The sequence below is a fragment of the Alosa alosa genome, chromosome 5 (genome assembly GCF_017589495.1).
Source record: "Alosa alosa isolate M-15738 ecotype Scorff River chromosome 5, AALO_Geno_1.1, whole genome shotgun sequence".
Lineage (NCBI taxonomy): Eukaryota > Metazoa > Chordata > Actinopteri > Clupeiformes > Clupeidae > Alosa > Alosa alosa.
Window position 1 is genome coordinate 4,390,202 of NC_063193.1, and position 18,663 is coordinate 4,408,864.

The window sequence follows — 18,663 nt, forward strand, 5'->3', positions numbered from 1 at the left end:
TTTACGTAATTTCAATACAGATTTTATGCTCTGCGTCTGCAGGATGATTTATTGTCTGGTGATGGTCTGATCTTCCCATGTGAACTTGATTGCCATAAATAATTGTTTCCTCACAAAGTTGGTCTGATGCATCTGCTGTCTTGTCATGGACTCATGACGTTGAGAGACAACTGGGGGTTCCCCTGAAAAGCTTTCAAATGACCTCAACCCACAAGTAAAGATAACAGCATGGGTGTATGCTCACATGACAGGACAACTAAACAATTCATCAGAAACAATTTGCTCATTCATTCTAAGTAAACGCATTCACATTAGCAGACACATCTGTATGGATTACTGGGATGCAAAACCTCTTCTTTTAGACACTTAACCACTTACTGTGAGTTAACTTAACCAAGTTTACCACCAAACAACCTCCTTAAAATACCTCCTATTTCAGAAAGGAATGTCCATTTCACCAATAACAAAGCCACTTAACAGTGCATTTATGGAATATTCCACTTATGTTTGTTATAAAACCACTATAGTCAATTTGGATGAATGGATCAGTCACAGTTTCTTTATTAAATAAAAAATGACTACATGTTCTACTAGCTACTGTATTTGTTACATATGGCCATTGTTTGTGTAGTTTGCAATAATCTCCCATAGGGCAATAACAAACTCATTTGTTTAGTATGGTTTCATCAGTTTAACACGCAAAAGAAAAAAAAAGCATCTCATGAAATGATGTAAGAAAACATAAATGACAACAATGCAACCCAGTCAGCCACTGACTGCGAAGGTTTTGGCCCTGATCAGAACCCAGCCTGGCAGATCAGGGCCAAACATGAGCCTGGATCTTCCCACAGGCCATCTGCTATGTGGGTACTAACGAAACACGAGGGTCATCTCAGATGAAGTAAGAAAGCAGTCTATGCACTTATGAAGTGTACACTTTCAGACATGATTTTTTTTACTTCCTCAGCCCACCCGCCTACTGCAGATGGAAAGGGATGGGTGGGGGAGGGTGAGCTGTGATACAATGTTCAGTCAAGTTTCAATTTGACTAGCAATAGAGGCCCAGGCTTCATAGTGTATCATGAGTCTTGACTGGTGTGTTACGTTTTCGGCCAGTCTCCTTCATTATTCTGTTGGATATTTGAAAGCCACAGATGGAGAAGTGCCAAAATCTGTCATATTGGCAGAAGCTCTGGTGGGCTTTCTCCATAGCAGTATTTGGCTTGTGGATTCCTGTACGTGTTTTCATGCTGAACACTCTGGAAAAGCAGAGGGGAGAATGCAGTTGGCATTACATTCATAGGGACATTAAAGTAACACAATGTAGTTTTTGTATATATAAAAGCTTCAGATTCAAATTCATTTTGATGGTAGATAATGATATTATAGCAGGGTCATTCCACGTCAGTTCAACCAGGGCCCACGCACGTCTCAAAAAATTCTGAAAAAATTACCAGGTGTACCTATGTTACCCAGGAGACACACTGTAAAATTACTCTTATGTAAGATCAATACTTTCCAAGATACAGCCAGTTTTACTGGGGGAGGAGAGTGTCGATTTTGTTCGGCTTCTTTTTTTTGTCAAAGTTCACAAGCCCACAGTGCAAGAACTAAACCATGTAGGAGGCTCAAATTTTGCATGCTGGTACATAAATAGGAATAGTATGTAGCAAAATCGTCACGTTTGGTCTGGATAATCCTGCATGGTCATAGCTGTCCCTCAAAGTTGATACAAATTTTATTGGAGTTTTTGGCTGGGCTCTGTTTAAGCCTTCACAAGACATATTTGTACTCAACATAGGCTCTTGATTTATTTTCCTTACTGAGATAAGTAGAAACACTCTCACAAAAAGCAATGAACAGAAAATAAATCCCTTCAGGGTCTGAACAGCAGACCTCACAAGTCTGAAAAATCATTTTGGTCATCAATTTCAGAGCACCCAAACACCTTGTGGGAATATACAAAGATTTTTAAAATATGTTTTTCTTTATTCTCCATGATCCCTTCTTTTTGAAAACACCAATTTGACTTGTCTTATGCAAATCTTTCTTTTTTATTTTCCACCCTGAACATGGGCAAAATGCCCCATTGACATCAATATGTTTTAGTAACTTTACAGTGTGTCTCCTGGGTAACATAGGTACACCTGGTCATTTTTTCAGAATTTTTTGAGACCTAAGTGCGTGGGCCCTGGTTGAATTGACGTGGAATGACCCAGCAGTGATATATAATGCCATTGATACTGTGTGCACTGAACTGCTGGTATTATGCTACATTCCAAACAACTTGGACTTTGGAGGTTGGCCTTCAGTTCAGATTTTGAAGTCAGGGTAGACTGACTTGCCCCGAGTTTACAAGTGGGAACTTACAATTTGAGAGGCGTTCCATTGTAATTTCTATCATTTTTTCTGGAATGAAATAGGGAGATTCGAATAGGGGAATATCTGTTTTCTGGAATGCAGCAATATACTATAACATTTAATTTGCTTTTTGATGCACTGGGTACCGCTTTAGCATTAGGACTGTTGAAAAACGACACTAAAAGGCTACCCAGTACATTGAAAAGTGACAAAGGGCAGGGGCGCCTGCAGGAATTAATGCTATGGTACGCACACCCAAAAAAAAAAAAAAAAACGTTCACGCTTTCACTTTAAAGCACTATTGCTTGTTTAGAAATCAGTAAATGGAGAAGGACCTAAATACTTGTCAGACATGCTTCAGCAGTACACACCTTCTCGTCCTCTCAGGTCCCAGGTGAAAAACCTGCTAGTAAAACCTAGAGTTAGAACTAAACATGGTGAAGCAGCTTTTAGCTGCTATGCGGCTCAGCTGTGGAACCAATTTTCGGATGACATTAAAAAGGCCCCAACTGTAGCCAGTTTTAAATCTAGACTTAAGACCAAACTGTTCTCAGATGCTTTCTGCTAACTGTGCCGAGTTACAAATTCTGAATCTGCCTTGATAATTATTCTACTTTGTCTTTTATTACTTTTTTTACTACTTTTGCCTTTGTTTTTGCTTACTAATTATTCTTTATTTTTAAATGATTTTACCTTGTGTTTTATGCTTTCTTTTTATTATGATCTTTACCTTTTAACTATTCTTTGACTATATTGCCCTTCTATGCTTTTATTTGTTATTATTGTTTGGTTTTGTTTATGTAAAGCACATTGAATGACCTCTGTGTATGAAATGTGCTATATAAATAAACTTGACTTGACTTGACTTGACAGTATTTTTCCTTTAGGTTCGTGCATACATAGCATAACAACATCCACATGCAATAATGCAACAACAACGTCTACAATTACCTATTCATTTGGGCAACTTTATACATCCCTATAGACCCTTTCAAGAGAGTCCCATTATCAGCATCATAGTTGGCCCCACAAGACTTCCTTTTTAACATTCCATATGTTATCTTAATGCAGAGGAAGTAGATTGGGGCCCAAATAGAACGTTCAAGCATTGTTTTTGTTTTTATTGTTGAAAGGGTCTATACAGGCTAAAGCTACCTTTAGTTGTGTTATAGCGTACTGTAACGTCTGGCTTTAAACAGCTGTAATGCAGTCGTTCTGACAAGCACACCAATTGCTTAGCCAACCTTGTTTTTGCCCATCTTGAATAGCTCCTCTAGCTTTGCTGCCTCCATCCTTTCTGTTTTCGTTGTTTAAACTTGTGATATCCATGATGAGTATTGAGTTAGTGAATTAGCTCAACATTGTGAGCTGATAACCATATAGAAAGCCGAGTAAAAGAAAACAAGTAGCCTATGCGTGCCTGCGTGCGTATTCTCCTGCTCAAACATGTGTGTGCGTTAATTTTGATAAGTGTTCACTAACCCTACTTAATAGAAAATTGTAAATAGCCTGATGGCATGCAACTAATGGGATACTGTGCATAGTTGGAAAGGTATGGTAGGCCAATATGGTGTGAATATACACACACACAAGGTAAATTTTCTCTCGTTGTTGAGTGATGGTACGCACAGTGCATACGGACGCACAGTGCATACGGACGTACACCTGCAGGCGCGCCTGACAAAGGGTAAAGACCTTTTATAATCATATTGCTTTAACTGCTTTAAAAGAATGAAAATAAAACAGTATGAGAGCTTTCATTTTCAGGATGTGTAAACCAGAGGATTTTAAAGGTCTCTTCCACGAATGTTGACTGTTGACTTGCACGTACTTGTGAAGAAGTCCTGCACTTGGCTAGGCAAAGCTCAAAGTGATCTTCCACTGCTGTGAAAAGGTTCTGAAACCCCTCTGCAGCCCGGTTGAGAAAGTGCTCCAGAAGAGGTTGCTAGGAAAGAATGGTGTAGATAACAAAAGGATGTTTCAGCCAGCTATTTTCTATCACTTTTGGAAAACAATAATTACAAAAACAGTTGTACTTTCAGTGTTCTTGTTCTTCATTCAGTCAATTTACTGTGTGAAACATGCCACATTTAAATACCACAGGCAGGGTGAGTATAGCAAACTGGATACCTTGTCAGGTTGAAGGCAACAAGATACACAGTATTCATAGATGCTGCAGCATCCATTGGCCAGGCAGGTTTTGCAAATGTACTGGCGTGAACTAGGTGAATTTACGTTACAGCAGCCATTCACCAACATGTCCTTTCGCTCACATACATAACCTGTAGACAAACACCACTGTAAGAGGTCCAGTACTGCAGAAATTACCATTTAAAAAGGGTCAACAGAACTCATTACTACACATATACATTTTACCTAATTCGTCTGTGAGGAGAATCTTGCCCTGTATAGAATTCCTGCATTGTGTTATCTGTCTGCTGCTATTGCCCAAATTGAATCGGACCTTCCATGGAATGTGATGATCGGAGTCCCTCAATTCCAAGAGGGTCCGGTCTCCGATGGTCCGCTCCTCCTGCACGAGCAAGAGGATTATTCAGTGTTTTTGTTAATTAGACCGAATGGCATATGTTTCACATGTTTTATATTCAAGAGACAAAATAATACAACACCTACCCGCTTTAATGTACTGGTGAGAAAGTAGATCAGGGACAATCCAAAAACAACCCCCAAGACCCAACGCTTCCTCAAGAGTCTACGTAACACCATGGAGACGTTCTTTGGAATATGTGCCAGGTCCAGGTAGCTAACAGATAGCTTGACGAAACTACCCTTGACCTTATTTGGTCAGACAATGAGAAATACAAATTAATAACTTCCGACCTTACATTAATCAGCACTATTTGCAGGGGATAGCAGTAGGGCCGCTAGCTAATTTCGTTGACACTTCGGTTATTAACAAGCGATAAAGGGATCTCGCTAGCTAATGTTAGCTATGTGTTGTTAGCTATCAGGCCAGGTAAAACCTAGCAGCTATTAACGTTAACGCTAGTTGAGTAGGACGGACCCTCGTTTCCATTAAGCAAACGGTGATTTTCTAACCCATTTTTAAATAAAACATTGAAAATTATCTTGCCGGTGTGAGGCAATTTCCTACTACATACACACCGATTATAACAGTACGCCTAACGCTATAGACAAGCTTGTGCTCTCATGACAAGACAACTCTGTTGGTATTTAGAACTATCGCTAATGTTAACTGGCTAGCCGTTAGCCAAATTAGCTCGCTATTAACTGAAATATTTTACGTTACCGACCCAGTTGTAGTTAATGTATTTTAACGACAATACACACATCCTACAGTAAAATTGTAACGTTATGTGTGTAGACTCTTCCTATTCAAATGACACAACACTAAGCTGTTAACGAGGTTTTAAGCCCTGCGCTGAGACTAGCTAAGCATGGGATAAATTAACATTACTGTGGCCTTGTCAAAATAGTAGCTGCTAGGATCTACCAGAGAACCAAAACAATTTTCGAGGACCGAGGGGATCCTGTCCGAACGATCTGTGTGACTGGCTAGAGGATGGTGAAATATTTTCTGATTGGTTCTATAAATATCGTCATACCGGAAAACTGACGGGTAAGACCCGCCCATGTGCACTGCAGATTGGAGTAGTAGGTAAACTTAGCTAACGCTAGCTGATGTAGCTGTGCTCAAACAGCTGGCCATAATTGAATGAACAACTAAATGTAATATGCGTACGGTAAGAAGACATTGTCAACTACTATATCCCCTTGTTAATATCAAGGTGTTGATTTAAATAGTCTTCAGTGCCATTCAACATTGCTAGTGATCTCAGTAGTGCTAGCGTGCCTAGCTAATTGCAGTCTTTCTTCGTGCAAGTGCTTTTGTGCATTGTTTATTTTCCAGTTTCCCCCAACTGTATTCTTTCCGTTCATCCCATATGTTGTGCTATGCTTTGGTTAAGTTGTTTTTAAGCATAGCTGTTGTTTAACTTCCACGTTAGCTTTGTCACTAGACATGTGTTGACGATTAATTTGATTCCTTCCATGTTCAGTTTTGGAACACTTGCTGACAGACTGGGTGCCATGCAGAGAAGACACAGCAGCAACACAGATGGCATGCCACCAGAGAGGTTTGCAAGCAGTTTTATTTCAGTTCACTCACCGTAAAATAAACTGTGAAATAAATGCATTTTTTGTGGTTTCTTCTTTGTCATAGGAACAGGAGCCAAACACTAGGCTCTGAAAGCAGCCTTGATGAAGGTGGAGTATTTGACTGCCTCAAGCCAGACTCTCCCACAACCCCTCAGCAACTCTTCTCTGGATTGGTCGGGGTGTCGTCTGGCGCGGTGACCTCAGCACCCTTCCAGGCTGCCGGGCTGGTCTTGGGCTCGCCTCCAGACGTGTTCATCCAGATGACCACGTCCTCCAGGGAGGAGGGTTCCCACCGCACTGAGAGCCAGCCATTCCTGCCTCGCCAGGCCCAGCACCATCATCACCATCACCACTTCCATCAGGCATCGCAGAGCCGCTCCTCGTTGCTGCACTCGGCCTCTTCCTCCGCCACTGACCGCCACAGCAGCCGGGACGAGGGGGGCGAGGACCCCTCCACCCCTGCGCCAGCCCTCTCGGAGCTCAAGGCAGTGGTCAGCTGGTTGCAGAGGGGCATCCCCTTTATCCTAATACTCCTTGTCAAAGTCTGTTTCCAGCATAAGTTAGGTAAGGAGGCATGTGCACACACAAACACAAGCACACACTCTTATTCATATGTGGATACACAGTAAAACATTTTCCTTGCATACAGGCCTAACAACAGTGCAGTCATCATTCATCAGTATGCAATATGAAATAAGCATGGTTAATAACAATTTAGTCTAATCTATAAGGGGCCGGTTTCCCGATAACGTTCAATCTTAGCAAGTTACAAAGACTCCCTGCCCCAGTGTTCTTACAAAAAGCTCCTTACGTCCGACGTACAAGGCACTGAAGGTCCACCCTGAAGGTGCTGAATTGGTTGACATCGATTGCTCAGAAATTGATTTTTCACTTAATGCAGAGGCATGACTGCATTATAAAAGAGTGCGTTCTTTGCACACACAAAAAAAACATTGCTCAAATATCACCTCCAGAAACATTCACACTACTATCTACCCTTAATTAACAATGTTTTCACAAGGTCTGTAGGGGGAAGTGATCCACAATCTGTTGGCATGACCAGCTATAACCCCTTAACACCTTTACCCGTTATGCCATCCTTCATCACTCCATATTAAGAATTTATTTGAATAATAGTATTTAATTGTTTTTTTAATCCCAGCTGATTGACCAGCAGCCTCATTTAATTCCGTATTTTGTGCCATTGGTTAACATTAAACATAAAAGCAACCTCCCATATTAAACATTGTAGAAGATGGTGGGGGAAAAAGCAAGAAATAAGAGAATAAAGCTTTTAATTATTTTCAAATGCGTGCACATTTTAGTATTTGTGTAAAAAAACATTTCCAGAAACTACTTACTTAATTTAGCCTACTTACATAAAATCATTGGTGAACCAAAACAGGGATATTGTACCATATGAGTTGCATGCGCAACAGAGATTTCTAATGATTGCTGTAGGCTACAGTGGCAGGGACTAGCGTCGTGAGCCGAAACTAAGAGAGTTCTAAGAGTGCTTCAGACCACTCTTACCAACAAGCGATGTACAAAAGACATTCGTAGCAAAGTACCTTTCGGGAAATGCGTGGAAATGTTAAGGTAGTGCTTAAGGAGAGGTTAGGAACTGCGTAGCATTAAGAAGGCTTTGGGAAACCAGCCCCTGGTCTTCAACTTTATTATATTATAATCAAAGGGCAAATAGTTTGCAGGCCAATACAATACAACACCATAGACACTAGACAGCACAAAGGGCAATACACAGAATAATGTCAGACAGCGTAAAAATCACAAGAATTACAATCTCGACTTAAAACTTACATAGGGTTAAGAAACAGCATGGCAGTGGGTTAAGTGCATTGCAGCAAAGTGTTAGTACCTATTAATTAAGGCGCTTGATTGCTACTGGAACAAATTCATTTTTGTCAGTTTGTTTTAATCCTCTGTACCCTGAAACGGGTACCTAAAGGGAGGGTCTGGAATTCTGAGTGAAATGGGTGAGTATCATTCTGGAGTATTGCACGGGCTTTCTGCAGAGCTTGGGTCTGCAATATTTCAGACAGTGCAGTCTGGCTGACTCCTATCACCTTGCTGCAGTGCTTCACGATCCGGCTAAGAGCAGCTTTGTTTTTTGTACACTCAGATTTCCGAAACAACAAATCATTGAAAAACACAACAAAATAGTCATCAGTCCACATTGAAGGACCTCAGTTTCCTTAGACAATGCAAGAGTTGTTGACCTTTCTTACATAAAACATCAGTATTATCATCATCAAAACACAACTACCAGTCAATAACAGTTCCCATATATTTGTAAGTCTCTGCACTCTCTATATTCTCGCTCCTAATGGTGGCATGTATAGGGACTGGGTATTTTAGTCTGAAATCGATTGACATCTCTTCGGTTTTGGTTGTAATAAGCTGTAAAAAGGCAGCATCACACCAAGCAACAAAATCATCCAAAACTAGATTTTATTATCCTGAAGCAAACTCGCAATAACAGACCGAATCATCGGGCAAACTTCACTATGTGCCGGTTTTCATACTGACTGCAGCAATCATTTGTGTACAGGATCTACAACAGGGGCGACAAAACCCAACCCTTTGGAGATCCAGTAGAGGACACCAATGGTTCAGAGCGGCAGCCGTTGACCTCTGGGAAGCCATCCCACCCAATTAAGATCCAAATTGAAAATAAGTTTACTAGCCAAAATGTGGGGCTGGATCGTATTAAAAGCTGATGAGAATTCAGTGAAAGACAATTTAGCATGTGTTTTAGTCCCCTCCAAGTGCTTGTACAACATATTGATACAGTTGTATCCTCCACCCAGTTAGCCCTATAAGCAAACTGCAGACGGTCCAGAATATTTATCATTTTAGCTACCAACTCTTCTTTCACAATGATTTGGGACAAAAGTGCAACTGACTGAAAGTCATTAAGGGATTTAGGGTTTTTAACTTCAGCTAAGGGAATAACTGTAGCCTGCTTCCATGATTTAGGCACTACCTGTTGTTTGATTGACATTTGAAAAATGTTACAAAACACTGGGCCTAGCTGCTCAGTGCATGATTTAAGAAGACATCCACCTAGGTCTTTTCAGAACAAGTACAACCTCAGTATACAAACATACAGTGGGGTTTAGAAACATTAATGTATGCGATCTAGAACACTAGCTTTGAGGTTTTGTCATAATCTCTTTATAAAGTCATTGATTGATAGTATCTTCTGCTAATAAAACATAGTTTTGTTGTCTGTCAGTACTGCCCTGTTTAGAAGATTTGGCTTGATGCTGTGTCCTTTGCCATTGTCGTTTCTAGGTATTTCTGTATGCATTGGAATGGCAAGCACATTTGCCTTTGCCAACTCGGCTCTGAAACACCAGGTGTCTTTACGGGTAATCATTCAGAGTCTCTCTCTACTGATAACGTTGTTGATGTAATACAGTACACTTAACTGGGTCTAGGTCTAAGTAAAGTCATGTTCATAAACAGCTGCAGATTTACAAGATCCAGTACATGTGCCTTTTTGCTTCTGTAATGAATGTTTGCATGGAACTGTGTTTGGTCTCTATCTATGTGTTACAGGAGGAGAGGTCTGTGTTTGTCACGCTATGGATCGTGGTTTTCCTTGCAGGGAACATTGCGTATCTGTATTACACGTTTAGTTCAGAAGAGCTCTACAACAGGTAGGCCCAGCTTAACATGCTTATTAATGAACTGCCCTCATTGCACCACAGACGATCCTTCATGTTCATGTTCACACATACGCTGTGAAAGTTTACTCACTGACTCAGTTTATTTATCTTCATTTTGTCTATTTAGTTATTCATGTCATGTAGAATTTAGTTGTCTTGTGTTGTGTGTGTGTGTGTGTGGTTTTTCTTAGAAGTGCATGACATCATACATTTGTGTTTGGAGTCTGTTGACATGGTTTTTGCGTTTCATTCCTTCATTTGCCTCAGTTTTTCAAATTCCTGCAATGCATCTTTGGTTTTCCATAGGTATATTTTACCATGTGTCTTCTTAGCATGTGAGTATTTCTGGTATATTACATCCCCATTTCTGGCCAAGTGCAAAGGCCTTCACAAACCCTCTCATGGCCATGCTAATTTTGATTCTCTTTCTTACAGCAGGCTTCTTTTTTTTTTATCTTGCAGCCTTATATTTGCCAAGCCAAGTATCAACAGCTTTGACTTCTTCGATCTCATCTGGGTGGTTGGCATCACTGATTTTGTCCTGAAGTATATCACCATTGGATTCAAATGCGTCATTCTGTTTCTTCCCAAAATCCTCCTGGCTTTCAAATCCAGGGTAAGAAATATCCATGATAAAAATAGTTGATACCCGTGGGATTTGGTTATAAAATTGCATTTTATTCTTATTTATGGTATATGTGTGTGTGTGTGTGTGTGTGTGTATGTGTATATATATATATATATATATATATATATATATATATATATATTTCATTAACTGCTTATTTAGTTTAATTTTATTTAGTCCATTACGTTGCAGTTTTGTATTTTGGATTCTTTCAATGAGTCAGGGAAATTTCTCTATTTTTTTCACTATTTCATTTGACCACTATCAAAGTTTGATCAACAGTAATACATCTTATCCTCCCAGAACGTTAACATTTACATTAAAAACAATTCTTCTTAAGTTCCTCAGGCAGTAATAACTATGTGTAAATCTTGTTCACTGGTCCTGTTGAGCATCCTCTCCATCATGGTGGCAGTCAGTCACCATGTGTGGACGATGTGGACCAGGGGTAACCGAGTTCGCCCATGTTGCCCTGACACAGGCCAATCAATGAAGGCAGGCACGCAGGCTGTGAGCTCATGTCCCGCCGGGAGAGCCGAGGAGTGAGGTCACTGCTCCCCTGGGCCCCGCCTGTGTTTTGTTTATAGGAGAGAGCATCTCACCAACCGCATCTCCTCGCCTCGCCTTTCCTGCCTCTCCTCAACAACATCTTCTCAGTTACCACATTATTCTATGTATCATGTGTTACATTGTAGCTATATAGTTGTGCAGTACGGTGTAACACATCAATTACCATGTTCTGCTAGTTTGATGCTCGGAAGTAACGATCAGTGAAGTTCGGATTGTGTTTGATTCCAGTTGTTTTTCTTAATCAGTTTTTAAATTTATTTGGGGGCTGTGTTTTATTTGTGGGCATTGTTTGCTTTAACCTTAAACTTCGGTCTATAATGATAGCCAGTCTGTTACTTTGCCATGACTTAAAGATTCAATAATACTAGACCCAACAACGATACAAGCTGGCTTGCCCAAGGTTCTCTGGTCACCCCTATAAAGTTGTTATGGAGAAAACCATCAAGATCAAAAGAGTCAAATGACTGTTTTGTTTGCCTGATTGGCACACATTTGATAGGGTTTAAAAAGTAGGCTAGTTGGTTTACTCCACTACAAACATCAGACAAATAAGAGCCTACTCAGATAGTGGCACAGCATTCAGTCCATGGCTCTGCTCCAGTTGTGGTTTGGGCTTCGCTTAAGGAATGAAGGCAAAGATAAATTGCCTAGTTGAAGAGGTCACCCACCTCTGTCAGGCAGTTAGTGGGGGATCCAACAAGAGTGATTAATCGCTGTCAGGCAATATCCATCGGCTCATTATGCATGGTGGCATGTTTATGGGCGTAATGTGATCACTTAGCTCTGGTGGCTTTGTTATTGTTTTTAATCTGTTTGTGTATTTATTGCTTTACCTTGCCTGGGACTTTAATCATTGTACAGTACCTCAGAGACGTTGGTGACCTCTGTCAGCGGTGCTCTCCCTGGGCGAAGGGCGCTGAGGTGAGGAGTGGCGCCCGCGGGTTGGCGCTGTGTTTGAGTGGGAAGGGAGAGCGAGAGAGAGAAGGGGTGGCAGGTGGCGCGGGCGGCTGCCAGCCCGTCGTGCAGTGTGGGTAAATTGCCCACGCTGTTGTGAAGCTGCCGAACTCTGGAGGCAGGCCAGGCCTGTGGCGGACGTCTCTGCCGCTTGGCTCCCTGAAGCTCTCTCTCTCTCTCTCTCTCTCTCACACGCACACACTTACATCCTGCGGGGATGTATCTGTGTGTGGCAGCTCCAGCATCAGTGGCAGCTCCAGTTTGACAAGGCCTTCAGCTCTGCTGTACCTCGTAATGGAAGCTCACTTCCTACGGGTAGAGTTGGCTTGGATGTGGGCCAGGTGTGGGCAGCCTCAGCGGCTATGGGAGACTGGTCTTTAAGGAAGGGTCATGCAGCAGTGCAAAAGCCATGCTGGTGTTCACTGAACACTTTTAACCCGCTGCCCAGTGAGTCACTTATCATGCATGTCAGCCTGTGCCTATTGTTAAGAGGATAAGAAGCAGTAACTTGGTACAATGTGGTAAGATGGTGCATATGCTTGCTTTATTACTTTTGCATACAATCTGTTGAAGTGTCATCTATTTGAAAGTTATCCATCATCAGTTCATAGCTGACTTTGCTAATCTCTGATAACCTCAGACTGGATCAGCATGTTTTTCAGTCCTTCAGCCCTCAGCCATAGTCAAACTTTCTCTTTGTGACCTCTATCTCCCTCTGACACGCCAGGGGAAGTTCTATTTGGTCATTGAGGAGCTGAGTCAACTATTCCGGGCTTTGGTGCCCATCCAGTTGTGGTACAAGTACATTATGGGGGAAGACCCTTCAAACAGCTATTTCCTTGGTGCCATGCTGATAATCATTTACAGCCTTTGCAAGGTAATGCTGCTTGATGCTTTCATATCACTGCTCAGCCTCTGTCTGCTCTGGGGTAAAAAAAAAAAAAAAAAAAAAGATGCATGGATTTTAGAGATGGCAACATTTAAGAGAATGTTCCACATCAGCAGCAATCAAGGATATGAAATGAGAGAAATAATAAAAGTAAAACAGTTCACACTGAAGAATCAGTGTAGCAGCATATTGCAAAATCAGTGTAGCAGCGCCACAGAAACAGCGCACTGGGTTGAATGGGGAGGTATAACACATGCAACAAGGTGGATGGATTTCTCAGTTTAAGAACCCAAGACATAGTTGTGCCACCATATGACTGTGCCAGCCGACCTAGTGGCTGCAGCAGAATGTTTTTCTGAACCACAAGCTTAATGAGAGGAGCCTGTGATATGATATGTATAAGGACTTTAAAGGAATCAGAAGTCAACTATATTGTACCTCCATATTATTGCTATTTAAATGTGAAAATTATACATCATTCTAACGATTCAGCCACAAATTCTTTACTATAGTAGGTGAGTGATAGCTTTGCAGACATATTTTAGTACATGTCCAGCTTGGTGAAAGGAAGAGGGATGTGTTGAGGCAAATGTAGATTTCTATTCAATATATGTATTAATGTTTGGATGTGATATTTTATAGCTTTATTTATATCACGGTGAAAACAATATAGACGAAGATGGATGAGGTTAAGAATAAAACAATTAAGTGATGTAATTCTGAAAGTTTCAACATTTATAACTCGGATGAGAGGGAAAGGAAGAAATAATGAGATGGAAAGAAAGAAGCCAGAAGAAATAACAAAATGCTTATCTCTATGGGTCATTCTGTGTCAAATCAGACAAAATCTAGGAAAATGGTTCAAGTCCCAAAACTAAGACCTGTAAAATATTTCATTATTCATTTTTATTCATTCAAATCATTTTTACACTCTCAGAAATGCCTTATTGTGAAGGCCTTGGGCATTAATAACATTTAAAAGGTTTATTCCTGGCCTGCTCAAAATATTTAGGATGTAAGGAAATTATGTTCTCAATATGACTGGACAAAGTTAATAGTTTGTACTGCAAGGCCCTAGGTTTAGAACACAGTGCAAAACTGATGATATTGAGGGTCTTGAGGGTCAACTCATTTTTTGTACCCACTTGGCAACAATCAGTATTTTGTCTGTAAATATAATACTTTATTAACGTTGAGCCAATATTTGAAGTATCTGCAATAAATGCACATGAACATAAAACGTGGTGTGATTGCATTTTTTGGTCATTTTCATAGGACTAAAATGGCATGTGGGGTAGCTAGTAGAAACACAAAAATCTATGTGGGAAAAGGTCAGTTTATAGTAATTTTGTGTACCATGATCATGTACTATGTGGTACAACATTGACACTTTGTACACTAACTGGCCATACACTGAGCTACTTTCACATACATTTCCATGTGCCTACTAGCTACCCCACATAATATTTCATTCTAAAATGACCGAAAAAACCCAACCTTGTTTAATCCTTACAATCTTCAAGCTCATTATATGTGGAGCATAAATAATAATAAAATACAGTATGTAAAGAAAAAAAATATGGTTGATGCCAAATGCGTACAAAAACAATTTTATACTACCCTTAATGCCACTCTGTACTTTTTTTTTCCAAATCTACTTGTAGAAATTCAAGGAGAATGCTGTACAAACTTGTAATGGCTCAGTCATACAGAACATTGTTGTCTTCCATCCTTACTATAAAGTTTGTGCTGCCTATGAATAATAATTATCATTATATTAATGCCCAAACATTGCTTCCCAGACAATGTGATTTTCAGGCTGTTAAAAAAAAAGTAATTTCAAGGGCTGAAATTAATATTAAGACATAGGATTTGGTTTGGGGACCCATTCTTCATATAGACAAGGTTTGAACAAAATCTGAGATGCTGCAGGAACAACCTTATCTGATTTTACACGGAAAGGGAATGGCCCATATTTGATTTGATATTTGAGGAAATTCCTTGTTATGTATTTCAAAGCCATGTTAGAGAACGGAAACATCTTTGTTCATTGTTTTCTGTGCATGCCCAGTTAAAATACCTGAGAAGGTTTTGAAAGTAATGACGTTAACTTTGACCACAAACAGACACCGATTAGGTATGGTAGTAGACTCCTCTAATGACTGTTTAACCAAGTTACCACAATCTTTTTTTTTTTTTCAGTCCTTCGATGTCTGTGGGAGAATATCAGCCATCCGCAAAGCTTTGGTGGTTCTGTGTAGCTCTCAGGTAGGCTACATGTATGTTTTTTTTTCACCTTTAACCAAAGACTTTCTAATGAGGAGACACAGCACTCAAAGAATCCTCTATAGAAATGCCTTGAGTTTAGCCTAGAAATCTAGACACGCCCCTAGCGGCAGCAAATTACATTTGCTGCCAGGGCTAGTCTAGCAACTCTCCGTTGGCTTGTGAGCTCCAGAAATCGAAACTTAATTGCTGTCTTCTACTTACCAATGTCCTTGCTATGAAGCATTATCATGTTTTGCTTCATTGCGTTGTTTTGTTTTGTCATTCTTGCAGAGTTACGGTATGAGGGCTAGCAGCCAGCAGTGCACTGAAGCAGGAGACGTGTGTGCCATCTGCCAGTCTGAGTTCAGAGACCCTGTGGCTTTGCTCTGCCAGGTATTGCATATACACTATTGTTCAAAAGTTTGGGATCCCTTAGAAACGTCCTTGTTTTTGAAAGAAAAGCAAAAGGAATCTCTTTGACTAAAGGAAAGTCTTAAGGACACAATTACGATCACAAGTAAAAATCCCTATGACTACATTTCTTGTTCATAAATGTCATATTCAAACTCATTTCATGGATGTTTTGTGGGAAATAGGGGCATTTCTAAGTGACACCAAGCCAACTGCATGTATACTAACAGCTCACATCCCCTACCCAACCTAACCACACCTTCTGGCCAGTGTCAAACAGAGAGAGGATGATCTCTTAAGAGTTTTCACATCTTCACTGTCTGGGACTGTTAAGCACCCCATACTTTCTGTTGTTGAAGATCAGAACCTCATTCATAAAACACAATGTTGAGTAGAGGTTTACACATTGGAGCTGCTAAGTTTCTCCCACTACAGATGTTGGATACAAAAGGTCAGAGCTTCACTGTTGAAATTAATCATTTCCTTTTTGTGTTTTTGTCACCTAGCATGTCTTCTGTGAGGACTGTCTGTGCCAGTGGTTTGATCGAGAGCGAACATGCCCGTTGTGTCGCTCGGCAGTCATTGAGACGGTACGCTGCTGGAAGGATGGCACCACCTCGGCACACTTTCAGATCTATTAGCCGCTTCTAAACATTCCCTAGAGCTCTGGCACAGAACTGGACATCTCCTGTAATCGCAGGCTCATACATTTAAGTCACTGGTTGTTACATGAATGTAAACATTAAATACTACAAAAGAGACAAGAAACTTCCATTAATGTTTCAAAGACGATATTGGCAATGGCTACCTGGTACATGCATTCCTCATACTGATCTGCACATTATGTGGCTCTGTTGCAGTATTGCACTGTTAGTTTTGTATTTGCCACTCACCTGAGCAATTAAAATGTGAACACAACATTGTTTGAATATTAACAGTATTTTTTATTTGAAATCATTATTGACCATTATATTATTTAAGCTACTCAAAACCGTAAATAAAATGGCAAGTTTCAGTGTTCAACAGTCTTGTTCAGTGTATGTCCTCTATAATATGCACATTTTTGTACATGGTAATTTGTATTTTACCTGCCAAATATATACATACAGTATGTGACTTGGAAAAAACAACACAGGTTGCACAAATATTTAAAAGCATTTGCTTATGTAAACATCATTGACATGCCATTTGCTGTCCGTTCTGAAATAACACTGGCACAAAGTTTCCAAAGCCCTTTAGAAAACTTCTAGAAAATATTTCTGAAGGATTTATCAAAATGCATTTTTAAAATCTTGTCATACAAAGACACAAAGTAAGAATACAAAAACATCACACCAAAATGCATTGGTCTTGGTTTTACAGTGGAGAATGAAGACCTTTAGCCATTGTGATTGCTTATAAAAACATTCCAGTGCAATGTGCAAATGAAAGCTTTTAATCCATGTCTTTTTACATGGTTATAAAACCCCAAAGACGTGTTCCCTTTCCAGCTTATTCTGCGCAGTGTAGTCATATAGTGCACATCATTTAACATTGGTTATTCAAGAGGTTGTTAAACCGTGCTATATAAGAAGGAAAGCTTGAGAAATGTTTATCAAATTTTCCCTTATCAAACACCAAGGGAGAATGACGTCAGCGTAGTATATTTAGTCTCTCTTGTACTTTAAATCGCCGGGTGATTGTAACGGACTGTCAAACAGAACAATCATCCGTTGCCTAACTCAACTAGCAAATACAACAAAACCAGTTGGTCTATAAACTGCAATAGTCCACAGATACTACGGATACCAAACAGTGCTTCTGGCCTCAGTAACAGAAAAAAACGTGGTCTTGATCATGCCAGTGTAGATCTTGCGCAGATTCCACATCGAGCGACACAGTCCAATGCCAATCCATGAGACTTTCCGTCCATGTGGCGCACCACAGTAGCATCACTTATGTAAACACTCAACTGTTGCACTTCTCGTGATGCAGGTACATCTGGGTAAAGATATATACATCTCATTTTTTTGTTACGCGGTGTGTCTGTAATATGCTATTAAAGATAGACATTATTATTTTAATTCGATTTTCGGGAATCAAAACTGATATATTCTAAACTCCGGTGATGCTTACCTATTGCTGGCTTCAACGACGCTCAGCGACGAACTGTTGCTTCTACAGATGTCGCTTTCTGACATATAGTATGAGGAGAGTGACTTGTATTGCCGTGCACATTATGTGTAAATGTTTAAATGTGTTCCCTCTGCTGCTGACGTTCTCCACGCTGCCCTTCTCTCTTGTTATGCGCCTTTTTTCGAACTGGTCCCCGATCCGTCTCAGGCGGGATGCGAGTGTCCCCGTGCATGGTATGGATCTGTAAGCAGAGACTGAACCGCAAATCACTGGCAACGCATGCTCTACTGGCAGGCAGCACATCTTGATCACTCCGACACGAATATCCAACACTCTACCTTGTCCCTTCCTATGGTTTTCGTCTTGACAGCGATCGTCTGTTCTGATCAAATCCTCAATGGGTTTGTTTCTGTGTGCTGTGGGCTATTATTTATTAAAGTGTCACATGATGTAGGGGTTTACATCATCTTTTCCCAAAAGACACGGGTGATCATTAACTCTTGAAGCCCTATCCTGATTTTTCCCTTTGTGTGATATGTCTAATGTCTAAACAGCAACGACTGTAAACAATTAATTAATCTCCCAGCTAAAGACTGCAAGCTATAACCCATATTTCCATTTTATTTATATAGATT

The 18,663-nt window shown here is 40.3% G+C and overlaps 2 protein-coding genes across 5 annotated transcripts; one reads left to right on the forward strand and one right to left on the reverse strand.

Moving 5' to 3' along the window:
* Positions 1 to 531: 531 nt before the first annotated feature.
* On the reverse strand, positions 532 to 5,907 carry spring1 (SREBF pathway regulator in golgi 1). The gene is made up of 6 exons (XM_048243125.1): positions 5,837 to 5,907; positions 4,996 to 5,157; positions 4,738 to 4,894; positions 4,492 to 4,643; positions 4,193 to 4,306; positions 532 to 1,259 (listed from the first exon to the last, which is right to left on the reverse strand). The coding sequence occupies exons 2-6, from the start codon at positions 5,086 to 5,088 to the stop codon at positions 1,176 to 1,178; spliced, it is 600 nt and encodes a 199-aa protein (XP_048099082.1). The 5' UTR covers positions 5,089 to 5,157; positions 5,837 to 5,907; the 3' UTR covers positions 532 to 1,175.
* On the forward strand, positions 5,007 to 16,933 carry rnft2 (ring finger protein, transmembrane 2). Of its 4 annotated transcripts, none has more exons than XM_048243121.1 (10): positions 5,007 to 5,121; positions 6,402 to 6,479; positions 6,566 to 7,065; positions 9,817 to 9,893; positions 10,084 to 10,184; positions 10,656 to 10,809; positions 13,073 to 13,222; positions 15,437 to 15,502; positions 15,794 to 15,895; positions 16,420 to 16,933. In XM_048243121.1, the coding sequence occupies exons 1-10, from the start codon at positions 5,087 to 5,089 to the stop codon at positions 16,552 to 16,554; spliced, it is 1,398 nt and encodes a 465-aa protein (XP_048099078.1). In that variant the 5' UTR covers positions 5,007 to 5,086; the 3' UTR covers positions 16,555 to 16,933. The 4 variants fall into 4 exon arrangements, with proteins under 4 accessions (XP_048099078.1, XP_048099081.1, XP_048099080.1 ...); XM_048243124.1 differs by lacking the exon at positions 5,007 to 5,121 and adding an exon at positions 5,850 to 5,962; XM_048243123.1 differs by lacking the exon at positions 5,007 to 5,121 and adding an exon at positions 5,978 to 6,086.
* The last annotated feature ends 1,730 nt before the right edge of the window (positions 16,934 to 18,663 follow it).